The sequence below is a fragment of the Brachionichthys hirsutus genome, chromosome 14, assembly GCF_040956055.1.
Source record: "Brachionichthys hirsutus isolate HB-005 chromosome 14, CSIRO-AGI_Bhir_v1, whole genome shotgun sequence".
In the NCBI taxonomy this organism is placed as follows: Eukaryota; Metazoa; Chordata; class Actinopteri; order Lophiiformes; family Brachionichthyidae; genus Brachionichthys; species Brachionichthys hirsutus.
Genome location: NC_090910.1, coordinates 5,969,320 through 5,988,932, shown reverse-complemented (window position 1 = coordinate 5,988,932; position 19,613 = coordinate 5,969,320). Strand labels below are relative to the sequence as shown.

The 19,613-nt window shown below is 41.2% G+C and overlaps 2 protein-coding genes across 2 annotated transcripts; both read right to left on the bottom strand.

The window, feature by feature from the left end:
- Positions 1-563: 563 nt before the first annotated feature.
- bco1 (beta-carotene oxygenase 1) lies at positions 564-5,824 on the bottom strand. Its single transcript, XM_068747902.1, has 11 exons — positions 5,602-5,824; positions 5,394-5,522; positions 5,111-5,240; positions 4,612-4,759; positions 4,377-4,530; positions 3,316-3,542; positions 2,943-3,200; positions 2,717-2,822; positions 2,530-2,624; positions 1,189-1,300; positions 564-1,101 (listed from the first exon to the last, which is right to left on the bottom strand). Exons 1-11 carry the CDS (start codon positions 5,663-5,665, stop codon positions 953-955), a joined length of 1,572 nt encoding a protein of 523 aa, XP_068604003.1. The 5' UTR covers positions 5,666-5,824; the 3' UTR covers positions 564-952.
- A 4,255-nt stretch (positions 5,825-10,079) lies between these two features.
- On the bottom strand, positions 10,080-19,224 carry tlcd4a (TLC domain containing 4a). Its single transcript, XM_068747817.1, has 6 exons — positions 19,047-19,224; positions 17,414-17,503; positions 16,223-16,281; positions 15,941-16,035; positions 11,961-12,034; positions 10,080-11,868 (listed from the first exon to the last, which is right to left on the bottom strand). The coding sequence occupies exons 1-6, from the start codon at positions 19,199-19,201 to the stop codon at positions 11,550-11,552; spliced, it is 792 nt and encodes a 263-aa protein (XP_068603918.1). The 5' UTR covers positions 19,202-19,224; the 3' UTR covers positions 10,080-11,549.
- Between the last annotated feature and the right edge of the window lie 389 nt (positions 19,225-19,613).

The following is a 19,613-nucleotide window of genomic DNA, read 5'->3' as shown; positions in this document are numbered from 1 at the left end:
GAATACTCATTTAAGGTACAACACGCCCCTATAAATGAAGTGGTTATCATTAGAGGGCACCCTCCAACCAATCCAACCTGACTAAACCAACTAAATATTCCAGATGAGATTCCATCTCCATCAAGCAGTCTAATGAATGGATAATAAAGATCAAACATTTTATTATAGTGGACCTGGATATGAACCCAAATTGCATGGATGCACAAAGATGACAGTCTCAATGTACAGATACATTTTAGATTTGCACCAAAATCTAATCAACAAATGGACAGGGGTGAAAACACAAAGAGAGTTTCCAGAGGCCAACTAGATTTGTAGGGTGCAATGAAGCTCACCAGTATGAAGCTGTAACTCCAGTAGAATGTCAAGTACTACAAAGGTTAAACTGGTCCAAGATGAAGAAAGGAAGAATAATGCTTTAAATAATTTGTTTTGCAAAACTTAGGGCAACACATCCTAATGTTTTTGATTCCGTCGTGCTGGTTCAACAGCACAGCATTCGGCACATTCTTTTTCTGTTATAAAGACAATCAGTGTTTCCATCAAATCAGCCTGACTGAGATTGCCATTGATCAAAGGACTAAGATAATCGTGTGCACTGTCAATATTTAATATAATGTAGGAAAAGATGACATCCAAAGGACATGCAGTACAAAACTCAGAGAGGTTATGGAGGATTCTTTTTTTTAATTCTAAATAGAATACATCTCAAATACAAATGCTTTATTTTTATTGAAAAATGCAAGTACAGTATGGGACACGGCAGTGTAATAGAATACTGCAGTGATATACGCACAAGTTGATGCAACAATTTGATTGGCACAAAATCAATACATTTATAAACTTGTTAAGAAATGTGAAAAACGAGTAGATTGCTATATGGGATAGATTCATGCACAACCACATCTCAATACAGGAGAGTTTTTGTCAGATCTACATGCAACAATTAATATTATTGTGATGCAAAATAGCCATGCATGTCTTTGTGTAGCTCAGTGTCCACGTACGCTCGAGCTACTTCTTTGAATGTTCTGCCATCAAGAATCAAGAGGAAACACGACTGGCCTGGGTTGGAATCGATGACGGATGTTAACACCACACCTGCAAACGGAAAGGAAGGGGGTTATCATTAGTGATCCAAAACAGAATATCGAAAACAAAAATATCTACAGTTAACATCAGTCTCACCATCATCCTCTGCCTCTCCGTTTGGTCTGGGGACAAACACAGGCTCCGAAGGCCAGCAGTTGTCCTCACTCCAGCACAGCATTTCCTTGGTCTCCGTGTCCAGCTTCCCAATCTACAGTGAATAAACCTTTATAGACCGCTCGTGGGAAAACATAATACATTAAAAACAGATTGCAGGTAGCCTCCATGATGCCACATTCCCTTTTACATTCTTGACTTAGTTCAAGTGTTTTTGCAGAACGTTATGAAGCCATAGTGAACTCAAACTTTAACTTTTAACAGTTGAATTCTATTATCAGATAATAGAAGATATATAGATGCCTTCCAGCCATTCCGAGAAACAACATTCATTGGATGGATTTACAAAGAGCAAACATTGTCCAACCTGCAGCCATAGTTCTGGTCCAAATGCACGCATAAAACCCCTCACATTCACAAGAAGGGTGGCAAACGCCATGCTTTGTTTTCTTCGATAAGCACATGACTGATGTTGCACTGTCTCAGCACATATGAGCAACATTTCATCATGTCATGTGAATTCTGTCATACTTGTGTTCCTCATTGCAGAAGTCAAAGAGAGAAGCATCAAAAATAGCAACGGATGAAACAATTGTGTTTGACTGATTAATGCATAATAGTTCTCACAGGAAGACCCCCCCCCCCCTTCCCCAAAGAAATAGCAATGGGGCCACCACAGGAATGATCAGCTTCAAACTTGGTTTTGTTTTTTTCTGTATTGAATTCGAACATGCTCCAGTCCTGACGCAAATGCACAAGGTCACATTTTCTTTAAAGGAAGCTCGAGCAAGGATTTTCTTCTGCCTTGTGTTTGTTTTTCCTGCAGGTCATCCTGCTTTCAATGAAGTACGTGTGAAATCCATAACCAAAACAACTTTAGTCTCATTGTTAAAATCGAGACGTTTCCTTTTGGAGCTTCCTCTTTGTAGGCACTTGATCCCTTGACCGTGGCTTTGCAGTGAGAAGGAAAGGAAGCTGTGCTGGAAAGTAAATTAATTTATTCCTGAATACTTTGAAGGTTTTCATTGTTTTAGGTACCTTGAAAGGCAACCCCAAAGGAAAGGATGTGTGCGCATTACAACCAGAGGCATTTAGTAATTCGTTGGAAGTTCCTTCAGTCGTGACAGCGCTCCATTCTCAGTTCTGCTATTTGTTTGATCCATCATGCAGCCAGGAACATTCTACTTCCCAATAAGCCTAGTATTTAAAAATATGCACTTCAAGAGTCTGTGTGTTTCAGGCCTCTATTGGCAAATAACACTAAGGATACTAGGAGAAATCTCAAACACAGATGTTCCCATTAGTTCTGTTAGAGACCGTTACCTTGCTTGACAATGCAGAATCCATCACGCAGTTTGCATAAACGAATCGGTGCCGCTTTCCATTGATATCGTAATTTATTCTTGGCAATTCAAAACCTGGAGGAGATTTTGGTAAAAAAAAAAAATGAATTAATACATTTTGAATGACGATATACGCGAGGATCTATTTGACCAAACAGCAGTTTTACCTTCACAGATCACTTCTGCATGGCACATTAATTTGCCTTCTTTCTCCTTCACAGCGCTGGCTGTAGTGCATTTGAGTTTCACCAGGTCTTCTCCAACTGCGACACCCTGCAAAACAGAGTCCAAAAAATAAAGCCTCAGAGGGATTAAAGATTTTTTCTTCTCAACTTCAGGATGAAATTGTTTTTTTGAATGAACTTTTCTTTTCTTTTTTTTTTAAATCCCCACCTTGTCTGAGTGAATGGGAAGTACAAATCTTTTGTAGCTTGGTTTCAAGTACTTCGCATCACAGGACGTCATGCATTCCTTCAGTTTGCTCAGGTAGAACATATCATAAAGGCTGTTGTCTTCGTAAGCGACAATGTCAAAGACAACGTGACCGTCTTCCTCAAAAGCGTTCACGTGATGATAGGCCACCATTGCTCCAGTGTAGTACTTTGTCTCAACGCGTTTGCCAGTCTTTCTTTCAATTAGGTGGATCAGAGTCTGAAAAAAAATGAGAGATAATACACAGTTAAACCCAAAGAAGGGGTCCATAATATATACTCTGCTTTATACTTATCTCAGCAGTGCGAATATAAATGCATTGGTGAGCTCTTACATTTTCCTCGGGACAGAATTTCAGGCAGCTCGCCCAGTTGACCCCCCTCATGTATGCAGTGGCCATCCTGAGGATGTCCAGTTTAAAAGGCTGCTCAATGAAGATGAAGTAGTTGTCTGTGATCCCAAAGCTATGGTAGTAGCAGGGCGAGAGCATCGAGCGGCAGGGAATGGTGCAAATCACCTCCACATTCTTCAGTGCAAGGTCATTCTTGTCTTTATCTGAAACTTTGAAGACAAATGCAAAAGAAAAAAAACACAATAAACAAAACTATGAAAGGGAATAAAGTTTCCTAGAGTGTAGTAGCAATGGTTAAACAAAGGCGATGTTAGCAGTCTTTATTTATGAAAGCTCTCAAAAACTGATTCATTGTCACCTTATCACTTTGCTGCTGCCGTTTTAAATATGACTCTCAGAGTTTCCATTATTCTTGTACTTTCATGCTGCTTGGTTTGATCGCCCTCCTCCTCATTTCCCCAGATTATACCTTATTAACTCTCCTTATTTAAATAGTGTGTTGGGTTTCTCCTTTTTCCTCGGTTATTTTATTACATTTCATGTTGGAGGCGTTTATTCAATAAAGAGTCAGGATTATAAAACAAATCAAGTTTACTGAGTGTTTTCAGTAATGACAAAGCTGGTAAGGAAATACAGCGCTGGACTCTTCAACAGACGCGGAAGCAGGACTCTGTAGAAGAGTCCCGAATGTTCTACGGCAGTGATCTTTATAGTGGGCGTGAAAACACCCTCCTCCTGGGATGGGCCGTTAGGGCCCCAACTTATTCCCATCGTGTATCAGTTAACCCTATGTGATGCTTTACATTTGATTAATCTATGTGTGTGATTATTACCACAAAGTATGTAGCGATAAAAAACTGAGTGTTTGTGCAACCTGTGTATTGTGAGCATGCTGCATAACTCAAATACATAACGAGTGTTAAATATTAATAGTGTAATACTGAGAAATGCAGTTCTGAATCTGTTGTTCCATATCTACAAAATACAGCAAAGAGGAGGCAAGATGGGCTCAGGCAAAAAAAATACAACTGAGGCTTATGTACCTTTGGCTGCAGCAGCAGCAGGGACCTTGAACAGTACATATTTCGTCTTGCCCTTCTCTGCCACGCAAGTGCCGATGTTGTAGGCATTGCCTTCTTTGTCATAGTGCGGATGGGAAGTAACCAAGTTTACCGGGAGATACTTTGTGTAGTCCACCTGTGTATATAATTACACACACCATGAGCTCTTTTGTTTTGTTCATCATTGATGAGTTATCAAGATTTGATATGACTTTGCCTTTTCCTGAGTTTCCAGAGACACGGGATCAATCTTTCGTATGTAGTTGGTTTCAGAGGTGGCATAATAGTCATTTCCATATTTAATGAAATTGCTGCCGCAGTTGTCAGTGAAGTCAGGCACTGTGTGATTGAGAAAGGTGATTGCCCTGAGGAGTGAGAAAATAAACCCGAATTTAAAGAGGAGGCAAGAAGTCAGCCAAAACAAAAGATCCACTCTTCTCATTTGAATGAAAGAATGGGGTCAGTCAGAAAGTCCCAACAGCAAGTTTTCAGGGAGGTTTTCTGCCAACACAGAAGACTTCGTCTTTATGTGGGATCCGCTGCGTGAAGTTCACGGATTGCAGATGTTACAGAAGAATCATATGAAGTTTTCATTTTAATTCTTTGAACAATCACTACCTGGATGCCAAATGTTTATGGCGACTTCAATTTGGACTTTACAAAGAAATCAAATTATACATGGATACAATAAGAGGAATAAATAAAGAGATGCTTACTTTACAATGAAGCTCTTGCTTGGATCAGGGTATGCCATCGTTCCCATCTCAGATACTACGATCCTGTTTGCAGCCATGTTCGCTTTATACGCGTCACTTCTAAGAAATCTGCTCCTGTGAGTCACTTCACCTGTAAAGACAGAAAAACATTATTTGTACCAGTTTGTTTTTCCTGTTCTGTTGTTGTTGTAGCGCTCTTTTCGATGCACCTGCGAGGCGTTCAGAAACCTGTGCCCACCCGAAACCTGAGAGTCATCCAGTTAGTTTAAAAAGCAGGACCAACCGTCTTTAAAGATGAAGTTGTGCATGATGGCCAACCCATCGAACCAGTGGCCATAGCCTGTGTCCCCCACAGAGAAGATGCCGGGTCCATTGCGCAGCAGTATGCCTTGCAACCAGCTGGGAATATTCCCTACACGACGAGGAAATAATAATATGAGAATATTCAGAGATCTAATTTACATAATTAATTCATCTGCTGCTCGACATACCTTTAACCTCGGCTTTGCGAGGCTCTGGGCTCTCCGCTGCGTTTTTGTAGAAGTCCGTTGACATGGTTCTTGACTGAGAAAGCAGCAACTCCGCAGGTCCGCTCCTTCAGACTGACGCGCAACAGCAGCGCGCACCACTCCCTTTAATGCGCCTGCTTTTCGCTTATCTGTGCTGACGTGACCTTCCTCTCAGCGTTTCACAGAGGAAGGTTAATCTTTGACTCGCCGATCATCATCTGATTGTCATTGGCTCGCCGCCAATTTGTTGACGCAATTTACGTAACTTCTCTTATTCACGTCTCAAGAAAGTTGAAGCGAGTTCATATTGGACATCAGGTCAAAATATGAAGTCGTGCCTTGAAATGTTAGCGGCAGAATACGGTATTGCGCAATAGCTATGATCTTTCCACGAAACAATCACTTTGATTAGTCTGAGAAAAGCTAGGATGGGCAGAGCAAAGATTAAAAATGATCACAGACGCGAGATAAGTTCGGTGGTATATTATTTTTTTCTTGGAATAAGGGTGCCGCGGTCCAATATTCCCTTTACAATCAATGCTGTCATATTCATGTAGCAGTGGGAACTCCCAAGTCAGCACGCACCGGATTGATCCATCCGCATTGTCGGCCCTGGACAGGTTTTACGCACGGCGCACGTCCCGACCCATCCAGCACCAAGCGTGCAGGAGAGAATGGCTCTTGCACAGCAGCAGCATGTTCACAGAGAGACAGACACAAAAACACAAAAAATACTAGTGTTATTTAGTAATGTATATAAATGTGTTGTGGACATTCATATTCAGGTATCCCCCCCCCCCCCCCCCCCCCAGAATATCTAAAATTAGCATTACGAAGAGTTATATTTATATAATCCAGATTGAATAGCCTCCCAAAATAATGTTTTGTGGTTATGCGTAATACTCGGCAAAAATGTATCCTTTGACCCATTTAGAATTATATTACATTTTTGAGACGAGTGCGTTGTATAATTTAGATTAATTTAAGAATATATTACAACAGTTCCCTCTAGTGGTGAAACCTTACGGGAAATAAACATGTTTGGATGGTCGGAGCGTGATGATGATGATGAATATATTTATTAGATAGAATGTTAGGGTACAAGTACAGTCACACAGTAGCATGTATTACAGTACAAATACAGTCAAACATCCTGTCTAAGAGGAGCATTTCAAATCCGGAGAGAGTCGTTATGACTATCTCCATTTCTGTCCCCCTGAAAGGTGTATTTTTTAGGGCCGTTTTGAAGGAGGCCAAAGAGGTGCACGTTTTGAGGGAGAGTCAAACAGTTCCACCCTTGGGGGGCAGTATTATAAAAAGATGATTTACCCATGTTTGTCCTATAGGAGGGGGTAATCAGGTTGTTGTTTGAGCTCCCTCTAGTGTTGTGGCTGTGGGTGTCACTAAATCTTTGGAGGTGTTCCATCAGGTACGCAGGGATTGAGGGGACTGAGGGCAGAGCCGCATTGACCATTTTAAATGCCAATCCCATTTTGAGTTGTTTAACCCCGTCTTCTACCCTGAGCCATTTTAGGCTAGCAAAATGTCTAGGAAGAAGGTGGGTCATGGGCCCCAGATTGAGGAGTAGCCGAATCAGCTTGTTTTGGGAAGTTTGGAGCCTGGTTTTCAGGGACTCTTTGATGTTGGAATACCAGGAGGTGCTAGCATAGTCAAAAAGGGACTGAACGAGGGCTCCAGCAAGCATCCGGAGCACTCTTGTTGACAAAAGTAGACATTCTTCACAAAACTCTTGTTCTTTGATTGACTTTTTTGATCACCTTAGTTGCCACACTATCGCCAGACAGGTGTTTGTCAAGAACACAGCCCAAATAGGTAATCTCTTCTTTGCTCGAGGCTACTGTATTATCGACTGTGACCTTGAAATCAACATTTATCTCACTTAGAGAGTGTCTTGACCCAACAAGAATACATTCCGTTTTACCAAGTGACCGTTTGTTATTGGTAAGCCAAGCACGGATTTTGGTGATCTCAGAGCTGAGAGCTTCCTCAACCTGCACTTTGTCCTCCCCCGAAATCAGGAGTGCCGAGTCATCAGCAAACAGGAACAATTTGCAGTTACAGGCAGCATTCATGTTGTTAATGTATAGGAGGAACAGTAACGGCCCTAGAACGCTGCCGTCAAGAGTTAATCAACACTTTTATTGGCACGTCCCCGTTTGTGTACAAGAAATTTGAACATCAGTTAAAGATCAAAGTTATGAACTGATAAAATAGAACAGAGTGGAATGTTTTGACAAGATTGTACACTGTTACCATGAGAAGGTAGAATTTGAGAGCATCATTGTGTCAAGTAGTCCCATCATAAAAATACATTAAACGGAGCATTTCCATTAACGCGTCACATTCTTCATCCATAAAACACTCACGAGAAGAACCCGACCTAACCCTAACCCGAACCCAACGCCCTTGGAATCACATACAACTCATCTTGCTGCTGACACACCTGTTCCTAATTAACCATGGCATTAACTAGCGTGCAGCGCCACCTAGAGGTACCACTCATTACACTCTGTCTCCTTAATGAACTCTGCCCCCGGCTGACCACCCACTGTCTCTACTGCACACTCATCAGCCCCCCCCAACCACTTCCAGTAATATCTAGATCATGTCTCTCACCCATCTGTAAAATATGACCAGAGTGCCTAATATATAATGTTCATATCACCCAAATCTGTTATCAACCTGTGTAGTATGTATATCATGTCATTATCATTTATATAGTACATTAATCAATGTATATTCTAACCTAATCTGTATATTGTCAACAGGCATTCCCTAAGACTTGGGCAACTACACCATTAGGCTACCGTTGTGTAATGACGAAGTTGAACTGAACCTAACCTAAACTCCAACAGTGATTCAACATAAAGGGGGCCATTGCTTCTTTGCCATATTTACCAGTTATATTATTTTTTTATGGTACGAGATGAGAACTGATTTTAAATGGCCTCCATTACAAATCAGCTTTAAAATCAAATAAAAGTCACTGTTACTCACTTTATAAATGACAACTGTCACAGCCTGGGGCAGGGAAGGACCCAAATGCGAGGCAGGCGAGCGGATATGCAAACACAGCTCTTATTGGTGGGTAGGACAGGCAGGCAAACAGACCCAGGGGGGGGGTCCAGAGGTCCAAGAGACAGGCAGGGGTCACAAACCAGGGAGTCCAGGCAGGCAGGCAGACGGACCACAAGGGGCAGGCGAAGAGGCAGGGTCCGGGAAGCAGGGAGGGTCGGCACACGGGAGGTCGGGTTGGAGTGCTGGAGAGCAGGTGACATTACCGACGATCTGGCGGTGAGGTGTGGCATGAGCAGGGTCTAAACAGGGCGCTGGCTGATTGGAGATGGGTTGCAGGTGCTGACGGAACACAGGTGCCAGGAATGAACTGATTGGCAGGAGGACTGTGAGGTGAAGACAGGGAGAGACGGTGACCAATGAATGATCCAAATGACCCCGCCCCGCCTCGAGGCGTGACAACAACGGTGTTATGGGAGCAAAATCAATACCTTCAAATCATGATTTACAATCAGGCTTTTGCATAAATTGATTTTATCACATTCTTGAGAACCGTAATGATGCACGTCACACCCTTTAATTTGGTATTTATTGTAAAGGACAAATACAAATGTAGATGACACTTTATCCTCTTCTCCAATGCATTCATAGAATGCCAATAAACACTCACATCCCTCCATTCAACATTCAGAACAGAAGCAGCAACACCTGTTTAATTAGCTGACAGCAGCTTCTGCTCTCTTAGCAACTAATATTTGTCCACTTTGCCTTTATTAATAAATGAATGACAACGTATTCATTATAAGACATGAAGCTTCATGGATCAATGTTTATTTCCTCTGACCAGACTGTTATAAACTGTGCTGATCAGAATTCAAGTACCGTATTCCCTTTCTTTATTTCTGTGTTGGACAATCACGTCATTATCGCCATTACTATCTGTGGATTACATTATGTGTCACAGTACAAGAATAACATTTCTTTAAACATTATGTACATGTACAAAAAAAACAAATTAAGTAAAGCGAAGAACAGTTAGTCTTGCTATTTTTTCGACAGTGCAGTCCTCATGCAGTAACGCATGCAGATATAGGTGCACGAAGAACACCGTCTAGATCATGCATGAGCATACGTGCACATCCGCTGATTCTACAGAAGTGGCCCTGCTGTCCTTACAACGACTTTCATTTAGTTCCAGTGCAACATGAACAAACGCAACCGACTCCCCTGCGAGCTGTGAGATGCTGATGTTCACTTGTGATCCGATCATCAATTGTCAATCTCGTTCTGTTCCCAAAACACTTCTCGTGATCAATCGCTCAGCTCAGTTTACACAATTTGTGTGAACAGAATTAGGCTGAAGTATTAAATTATGTTGGCACTAAAGTAAAAAAAAAAAAAAAGGACTTAAAAAAAGCCTTGAGGATGGAGCAATAATGGTTTAAGCACTGGCACAAATTCATATACAGTATACTGTATGTCAAAATGTAAATATATAATCAGAATTTGACACGGATCCATTAAAATGGCCAAACAATCATGTACAGGCAGCATATCAGCAACAACAACAACAACAACAAAACAACACTTTTCAGTGTTGGATGTAACAAAATATTTCCTGTGTGATCATGGTTTTCATTTCATCTGAAAAAGATTTGCTCCTGCTTTGAGTGTTTTAAGATAACATTCACATTAGAATCACACACTGTCCTAACGGTGATATTCATGTCTACTCAAGACGGGGGGACACAAATCCTCTCGTGTCCATCGGATGCATAAGGAGTGCAGGTGATGTTGTGTAACTCAGTGTAAATCATATGTACAGTGAAGAGGCGGTAACTGCCACGAGGCACTAAAACAGTCACGCAATGCGTTGTGAATATTTGACTATTACACAAAACTCAATTCTGTACTAACATTCAATTTTCAAATAAATGATTGAAAACATTCGACTCCGAATTTGATTTGCAGGTTGAGTGTCCAATTCTTCACTGAGCAAAATGTAAAAGGTTGTATGCATGGACTTATAAAGCTGATTCCTCCTTAAGCTCCAGCATCGCTTAATGTCAGTATACAAAGACATTCGGTTTTCGATTTAGCGTGTCTACATTATTGTGTACATCAGTTTCCTCTTCATTAAAAAACAGTTCACTTAAATTACCTGCATCTTTTAAAATCTATTTCTCCTGACCCCAGCAGGACAAAGGAAACACTCTATATACTATATAGTGTACTGATGCTTCATGACTGAAATTAAGCATTCAAATCCAATTCAAACGACTCAAATTATCCCAATTAACGTCATAAAGGCCTGGCTTTTTAAAAGGAACCGGATTTATTTGTAGTTCTCTGGTATTGACTGACATGTAATCCCTTTTGTATCAGTGACATCTGAGCAAATTCAGCGAGACGCTTCTCCTCAACAGGCATCGGACAATGATTTCATGACACTGACCATTAATGCAGAATCACTGAATGCTTTCGAGGTTCGTTCAAATCAACTCATATTGCAGTACCTCTGTCATGGGACCGTAAGTAGAAGTACCAAAAACCAAAACATTATGACTTTTGCTGACTATGTAAAGAACAGCAAACCTTCTGACAATATATGGTCGGGAACAGCTCATTGTCCCAGGATGGCCTCTTTTTGTGTCGGGCTTGAAAGTTCAAGACAAAAATAAGTGCCATGCACCACAGTATTGCTGAGAGGTCAATTTCATGGCTTAAGGATGGCCAGTTCAGCGGTCCGTCTATGCAAAGAAACCTCATTTTCCCTCTTTACATCCTCTCCTCTATTATAACTGGAAGTTGCAGAGAAGCATCAAGCACACACGTGCCGATGCGCCGATTGCATTGGACTCAGCTGGTTTCTCACCACTGGCATCCTGTTTCCCCTAATCCGTCTTCCCATTCTCCTGGGGCACGCCGGCTTTACTCCGGTGTGCCGATCGCAACACTTTGTAGCAGCCGCGGGCGATCTTATGCATCCACATAACGTTCATGATGTCCAGGCAGATGCTGGAGCAGATCCAGGCTACGCGGCCGCCCCACGGCACCAGGTAGAAGGCTTCAGTGCCATAGACCGCATACATACGACTGTAGTACACTGGTATGACAGCAATGCGGACCATGAAAAAGACTACCGCCATGGCAACGCCATTCGCCATGTTGGGCCGGGAGGACTTGGGATATCCTAGTACTTCAAAGAACCAGCTGAAACACATCACATGTTTAAAGATGTTGTACACTGAGCCGCAGTTCAGGTGTAAGACTCAAGGCCTATGCTCGAGTTAACGGGTACATACCGCTGGTTCACACATGGTGTAGAAAACTCAGCAAGCAGACGGAAGTTAGCAAAATAAGGCAACATTCCTTGGCCCTGGAGGAACAAGGTAAGAACAGGAAACAAGAAAACATGAAAGGGACAAAAGCAAGACACGGCCTGCTCAGCGGAGGAACTGGATATCTAAGGTGTAAGCAGGCATGATTGCCTCTCTACACGTATAACCATGCTATTTCATATTTCATCAGTGTTAGGAACTAGGCACTAAAAATAGATGATGTCCTCAATAAATATGGACTTACTTGGCAGATATGACAAAGAGCCTTCTCAGGAAACACAATTATTACTTAAAGTTTTGTGGGCCAAAATTATTCCGGGCTACAATTTGACTTCCTAGTGATTCATCATCTTCATTTATTGTGAGCAGAAAATCATCCTCACTACGAAGGCAGCGTGAAGAACTGTAGATTGTTCAAAGCCCAGAACTGTGGATCACTTTAAATGTTAGAATTTAATCCAAGTCATTCATTCGCTGTTCAAGCTTTTAGACTCGTTTGTCTGTCTAAGAAGTATTAAAAACAAATCGTAGGGATCGACCATGAATATATGTCTGAATAGCACAGTCGATTAGCACATCAAATCTAGATGTTCTGCTCCTAAAAAGCCAACATAAAAGAAAAAATCTCTGATTATGGTAAACTGTTTACTAATCATTGCCAGACAACAGTAACCCCAACTGCAAAGATCATTCATGCATTCGTCTGAATAACTTGTCAACAGTGAAATATATAGAAATCAATTTACAACACAACAAAGGCTTACAAACCATACATACATGTAGTCATACACTAGAAGGAGCAATCAAAAGCCATGCAGAATAAAAAAAAAAGCAATATGTTCAACTGCCAGACATGTTTCCAAGTCCAGGGCCTGCGCTCCACCTCATCTGGGTATGAGATCATCTTCCGCAGGTTCGAACCACCAAGGACCCAAACTAAAAGTTAAATCATGTGTGCTTGAAACGGATCTCAATATGAAATAAACAAATCTGTCGTTTCTAAAACACACAGACTGCTAGCAGTGGTTTTGCTGGTGGGTATAGACTGAAGCTAAATGGTTTTATTTCCCGTCCATTTTGCAAAACTTGAGTGAGAAGTGCAAAACCAAGATGCTTTCAAGGTGCCCCATTTGAACGCTGTTGTCTTGATATGCAAAAATATGCAACATTTGTTAAAATTGCTTCAGTAGCAGAAATAAATTACAATTTCCTGACAAGAATTCTCTGAAAAACTGTATTAGATGACTGAGTGCTGTGATTTCTAACTTAATTTCCTCAACAATGTAATTTATTAACTTGTGTTCCAAAGTTGAAATTTAACCCCTCACTTGTAAAAAAAGAAAAAAAAAAGACATTCGGAAAATGAGAGAAATTACAAATCAAGATTCAATTTCATTGAAAGACCTTCAAGTGACATTTCATTGAAAGTTATTTGGCTGCCTGACTTTTACGGTACGTAGACGAAGACTTACCATCAGGGCTGAAACCGCGGCTGCTCATTGAAACATACTTACAACGTGATTCAAACGGGGTGCGACTGCTTTTTCAGTTTTTGCACCGTATGATGTGAGCCCTCCACCTATAGCATGAGCATGCTTGAACGCCTAGATACTGGTAAGTCCATACTGTGACTGGGCATCACATCTGCTCAGTGTAACACAACAGCAGTAGCAGCAGACAAGACAGGAATGAACCGGTCCCCATCTGGATCAGGAGCTAAACAGCCCTCGACCATTTTTGGTAGTTTTTGCATGAACGGGGATGACACAACCCGACTGGATGTTGGTAGTTTTTGCATGTAGGCTTTGAAGAAGGGGGCTGTTAATGTTAAAGTCAGGTTAGGACACACAGACAGAAAGACAGACCGTTACATTAGTTAAAGAAATGGGGAACATAATGCCACCGCGGTTGGAAGCAAATGAGAAGCAACACTTATGGAGAACAAGGCATGCATCTAATGTTCGCACAGCAGTCGTGTCACGCGTCCTTCCCTTTAATTGAGCTGAAGCACACACACACACACACATATATATAAATGATGCTAGTAACAAAAATCAAAACATGACTCCAACACTATTTTAGTAGCTGATCAAACATATTAAAAAGCTCATTTAGGTGATTAGATTTCATTCTTAACTTGGCTGTGTGCTTCCGGATTTTTCATACCGAGCAGGTAGAATTCATTGACTGGATGAATGCTTGCCACACAGACACACTCAACACATTAACTCATAAGAGACTTTGACAACATGTGAAAAATTAGACTGAATTCAAAATGACATCAAGGCTTTTCATAGGTTTTATGGATGCTGTAAGTGGCTTGAGATGTGTTTTCTTTGCCCACTATAGTTGACTAATGGGGAGCCTTCATAATGTTATATACCACATGCTTTTTAGATCTAGTCTGAGGAAACAGTCATCATGAGTGTCCAGTAACAGTATGGCCAACTTCCATTCATTTAGCTACTGGCTTTAGATCCAGGTGCTTGCCCTGCTTCTCCAAGTTGGATTTCATTTTTATGATGTTTTGATCTTGTGATTTTTTAAATATATTTTTTGACAAATAAATATCAAACAGAAATAATATTCCTCATGAGCAAAACAGATCCAAATAGAAGGTGTGTAAAAAAAAAAAGATCTTAAATACAGCAGGTGACTAAGACATGAGTAAAATGTGAATCAGAACTGAAGAGGCTCTATTTGTGTAATCATTTGCCAATGGCAATGCAAAACCTAACCTGTTTTACAATCCAGGAACAGGTTAGGTTCGGGGCTCGAGGCAGGGCAAAGCACACTGGGTTATACAAGGTTTGCAGATTTTTTTCCTCAAGTAGGATTTTTTTTATTTTAAGTAAGTTTGCTTTAAAAAAAAAAAAAAACTGACAGAATCCATGTGTTTTTTTTTAAAAGGCCTATCTGGTGATGCACTTGGTTTCATGTGGTCGACATTATTTCACAGGTGTCTGTTTTCCCCTCATTGAAGACTCACAGGAGGAGTGTAAGGAAGAGAAAAGGGAGGCAGGACTAGGCTCTGGCACAAAAACAGACAGGGAGAAGGTACTCTAGACATACAGGTACGTTATAATACTTGTTGGCATGCATAAATAGAAGAAGGGGAAGCCTATGTGTGTCGAACGACGCCTGCGAGCTGCCAGCATGCACACAGTGGTTACAGCTTGGCATTCAGCTGCACTAAACCCAGGAGAGTTCAGCTTATGTCAGATTCACACAACATTAAAGGTCAGTAAAACAAACAGAAAGCACAGAAATAGTAAGGGGCAGTGTGAGGTAGGGGGCGGGGGGGGGGGGTCATCAGCCAGTACCATCATTGAGCATTCCATGCAAAAAATACCATAGTCATTCATTTGCTTTATAATTATCCACAGATCCTGGCGATCGAGAGGGTTTCAGATTGAACCAAGAGTGAACAGTCGCTGCCCATAAATGCTGAGTAACCTGAGAGGAAGCAAAGGGTCGCGAATTAACAGTTCAGGTGAGCTGCGAAGCCAATGTCAGTAACAGCCGACAAATCTGACAGGTGAACCGGTGCAACGTGAGGTGATGGCAAGCAGTCTGACAACTCTTGCAATATTTACTAATATATATATATATATATATGTATATATAAACTGTTTTAAATCAGTCTTTTCAATACATCAACTTAATATTTAGATGTAGCAACAATACCAGGCAAACTGTGACATGCGTGCTCTCTCTCTATCTGCAATCATGCAGTTTAGGGTACACCAACAAACAGTACATGTGCAAACGATATTGATTTTGCTTTGTGCATATTTGATTAACCGATACGGCCTGCATTCAAACAGTCGTGCTACACATCGCGGTGGCTGGACACCCAACCTGACAGGGCAGCGTTGTTCACCCTTGGTTTTCTCCTTCCCATCTTGCCTGCACATTCTGCTATTGGACAACAAGGCACTCACCAGTACATAGTAGTAAGCATACAATGCTGCCAGATGGTGAACTACAAAAAACTTGTCGCCTATCGCCTTCCAATAGTAAAATATTAGCAGCAAATCTGGAAAACAAAAGTACACGGGTAAGAGGAGTAACACGTTGTTGGTTAAAGCATTAAATAAACGTGAAATACATTTTAAATGGAGTCTTCCAAGCATTGCGTTTCTCATCTTATTTTTCACAGCATGCATATCCATATGAAGCCACTTTGACAAACGCTACCTGTGTAAACCGCACATCTCACTTACCAGATATGAGGTAGCCTGTTGTGACGGCAACATTCGTCTTCACCAGTGTAGGATCGCCCCTGTTGAGAAAGCGTGTGTCTTTTGATTTATCGGGTTCGTACTGTGTATATAGACTCATAGGAGTGTCCACAGAGACATCTAGCTAATAGGAAAAAATGTCCAAATTCATCCATCACACAGGGAAGGGGGTGGGGGGACTTCTTCTATCATTCATAATAATTCTTTAGGGTTTTTTTCTATTAACTTTATTTGATACAGAAAAAAGAAATCATACAATTTAATCATTCTGAATGTGATTGCTAAATCCATAATATCATAATATACCATATCCATTTATTATCTATGACTCTTATCCTTACACTGTCTGGGGGGGGCGGCAGGGGCTTATCTCAGCTGACATTGCTGGCGGGTTGCCAGTTTATCACAGCATTTAAGCATTTAACCTCACATTGGAGATTTATAGTCACTGCTTCACATAAACCTCATGCGTTTATACTGATAAAGGAAAGGAGCGAGAACCCAGGCAAACATTAGGAGAATATACAAAGTCCAGACGGAAAGGCTGCAGGTCAGAAAGATTTGCTCTTGTTTGTTTGTTTGTTTGTGAGTGGTGTGTTGGCAGTTTTCTGTTACTTTGAATAATTGTATAATAAAGACACATGATTATGTAAGATTGGTCTTTAATTATTTTTCCAAGGCCTTGGGGCTTCAGTCATCCAAGTAGAACAGTTGGCTGAGTGAAGCCAAGAAGAGTGAAAACATCTTGCTTATATAGGCACCCATTCTTTCGTTCTTAGAACAGGAAACAGGTGTTGTACAAGGGAAATTCTAAGTAACAATATGGAGATGCAGTCCATGAACCTTTACCACAAAACTTAGCTGCATACGAGGGTCTTTCGTTGAAGCGTACTTCCTGTCTAGCAACATTGTTTTTTCATCTTATCACACCTTTGCAGACAGTTATTTTCCTACTACCGTCCCTGTAGGTCAAAGTTACTTAGCATTGTTTAATCGCCACTTAATGATTATTTGATTGATCTTACAATTATCGATTATGTAATTGTCATTATACTTAGGAATTACTTTATTGCCAATACAGTGGACAGCTCCCAAACACTTTTCCTATTATAGCTCTTCCCTGCTCTGATGAGCGCGAACAATAACGAACATTCAGCTCAGCCGAACGCTCACCAGACTGGATCGTCATTGACGGCGTCATCAAAGAACAAGATGTAGAGGCAGAAGATTCCCACCAGCAGTGCGTGAAAAGTCGACACCGTCCTGGAACGACAACAAAAGCACGCGCAGCCGTGATGAGCTACTGCTGGCTGACATGGACAAATCAGAGGCTGTGTTTGACGAAGCACGCAAACAGGATCTTCAATATTTATCTGTTGAAAAGCACCTTGAGCTGTTGGAGTGCTGATTTGAAAGTGAATCCGCTGATTACCCGTCAGTGCTTGCAACGGAGATTAGACTAAGTGATTTAACAATACTGAAGGGTCCAACAGAATCACACAGTCCTAGTTCCGCTGCGATGGAATGCCACACTGCCTGCAAGACTGGTTTAACAGATTTCATAAAGCCGTGAGCCTCGACAGGACCGGACACACCTCCAGCAGACGTCTGTCTGAATTTCCTCATAGACTATGGAACCATTTAAAGTGATTTCATGAGCAATAAAAAAAGAAGAAGGTAAAAAAAAATATCATGACTATAACGTGGACCAGGTCGGATCCCTTTTGGACAAAGTTTCACCCTTGACCTATATGGAAACACTTTCACTGTTAACTTCCTAAAGCTGAACGGAGACAGCAGAATTTCTGCATCTCTCTATGGGTGCGAATGCTTTTCATTGCAGTCTAGTTTTTGTCGGGAGTATCCGCAGTGTTCCAACAACAAGAGGACAACTGACGACACTTCTGTGAAGATAAAGCAGTTCCGTTGAACTAAGAGGATAATCTGGCTGCTAAAAATAAGATATTATTACTATTATTTTGTATTTTTACTAATCTCATGATAGTGTTGATCTAAGGAATGTGGCAATGCTGCTAGTTCATTAGCCGCAAAAGCAAACATTACTATTTTAACCAAGGTTAGCAGAATCTGTATGATAATATATGTTTAGAGGATGCTTTGGATTAAAAGCTTGACATTCACCCTGCTTTTCTTTTTTTTTTACTTCTAAACTGAAATCAGCATTGCGCAATGGGGTGCAGAGGAAATGTGTACGTGTCATTTCCTTTTGGCATAGCCACTGTAGCCACATTGGGGCGAACAAGGTGAATAAGTTCTGCAGTAAAATTACAGTCTGACAGTTCGTTCTGCATGCACTACTAATGTCAGAAATCCCCTGGTGACTTGGTGAGCAGCACGTTAGCATGCCAATCAGACATGATCAATACAGGACCATTTATTTCTATGAAAAAGCACAAAAATGTGGCGGAAATTTGTTTTGCATAAAAAGCCCAAGATTTTATATTTCCTTTTTTTTCTGAGCTAGACAGGTTATCTGAGGTCAGTCAAATATGCTTGTCGCATATCAAAATAATCATTGTGAAGTTTAAAACCTGATCAATAATAAAAAAAAAAAAGGCTTGCAAAGAAAATGGTTTTGATCTTCTCCCATCCTGTCCACAGACACCTTCAAGCTGCAGCTTGTAGAACAAAACCGCAAATCATGCTGCATTCTCCGAGTGAGCCAGATATCAGTGGCAGGAAATATGCAGCTAAACTGTCAGGTTAAACCAACTAGAACGGTAGAACCACATACCAGCGTCAAACCTTGCACATATTTGGACCCAACGTGTGCTCATATAGTCACCTCGAGTTCCACTCCACCTTCTGCTTGTCACTAAGTGTGAGGAAGCCGGCGCTGATGCGCGTGGACAGCCATGGGCTGACTTTGTGGAAGAACCACTGGAAGGTGAGGAAACTGGTCACCGAGATGGTGAGGATAAGCTGGCTGAATGGGTCCATGGCCACCCAACTCCACTGTGAGAGGACGGAGAGAACGACAGACAAGAAAATCAGTTTTCTCTCAATGCAAACAAACTAAAATGTGAAAAACATTGACGAAACTAGAAAAGACCTCCGCCAAGCAGCTCCCTCCCCTCGTAATTGGATTTACACCATCCACATGGTGATCCGGATCATCAAAAGGTTCTTAATTCTTCTTGGTATCTTTATACACCAACCATGAAAAGTAAAAGTGAATCGGAGTTGATTTTTAACAGATTTTTAAAACCATAAATGTTAACATTTTATATTTTTTCCTGACCAATAATGGGAAAAACATCCAAATCTGGTTGTATCTTCAGCACATAGGTTACAAAAAAACAAGCGCGCCTTCAGTCACATCAATGGAATAGCTCGTTTGGACTTTTCAAAC

What these genes read in the sequence shown, in the direction of transcription:
- bco1 (XM_068747902.1), bottom strand. Translation starts at nt 5,665, where the DNA reads ATGTCAACGGACTTCTACAAAAACGCAGCGGAGAGCCCAGAGCCTCGC. An exon ending in TCGCAAAGCCGAGGTTAAAG is followed by an intron (nt 5,523 to 5,601) that starts GTATGTCGAGCA and finishes CTCGTCGTGTAG; the next exon opens with GGAATATTCCCAGCTGGTTG. An exon ending in ATTCTGCATTGTCAAGCAAG is followed by an intron (nt 1,301 to 2,529) that starts GTAACGGTCTCT and finishes TATTCACTGTAG; the next exon opens with ATTGGGAAGCTGGACACGGA.
- tlcd4a (XM_068747817.1), bottom strand. Translation starts at nt 19,201, where the DNA reads ATGGACCCATTCAGCCAGCTTATCCTCACCATCTCGGTGACCAGTTTC. An exon ending in ATGCTTACTACTATGTACTG is followed by an intron (nt 12,035 to 15,940) that starts GTGAGTGCCTTG and finishes TTGTTCCTCCAG; the next exon opens with GGCCAAGGAATGTTGCCTTA. An exon ending in ACACCATGTGTGAACCAGCG is followed by an intron (nt 11,869 to 11,960) that starts GTATGTACCCGT and finishes GATGTGTTTCAG; the next exon opens with CTGGTTCTTTGAAGTACTAG.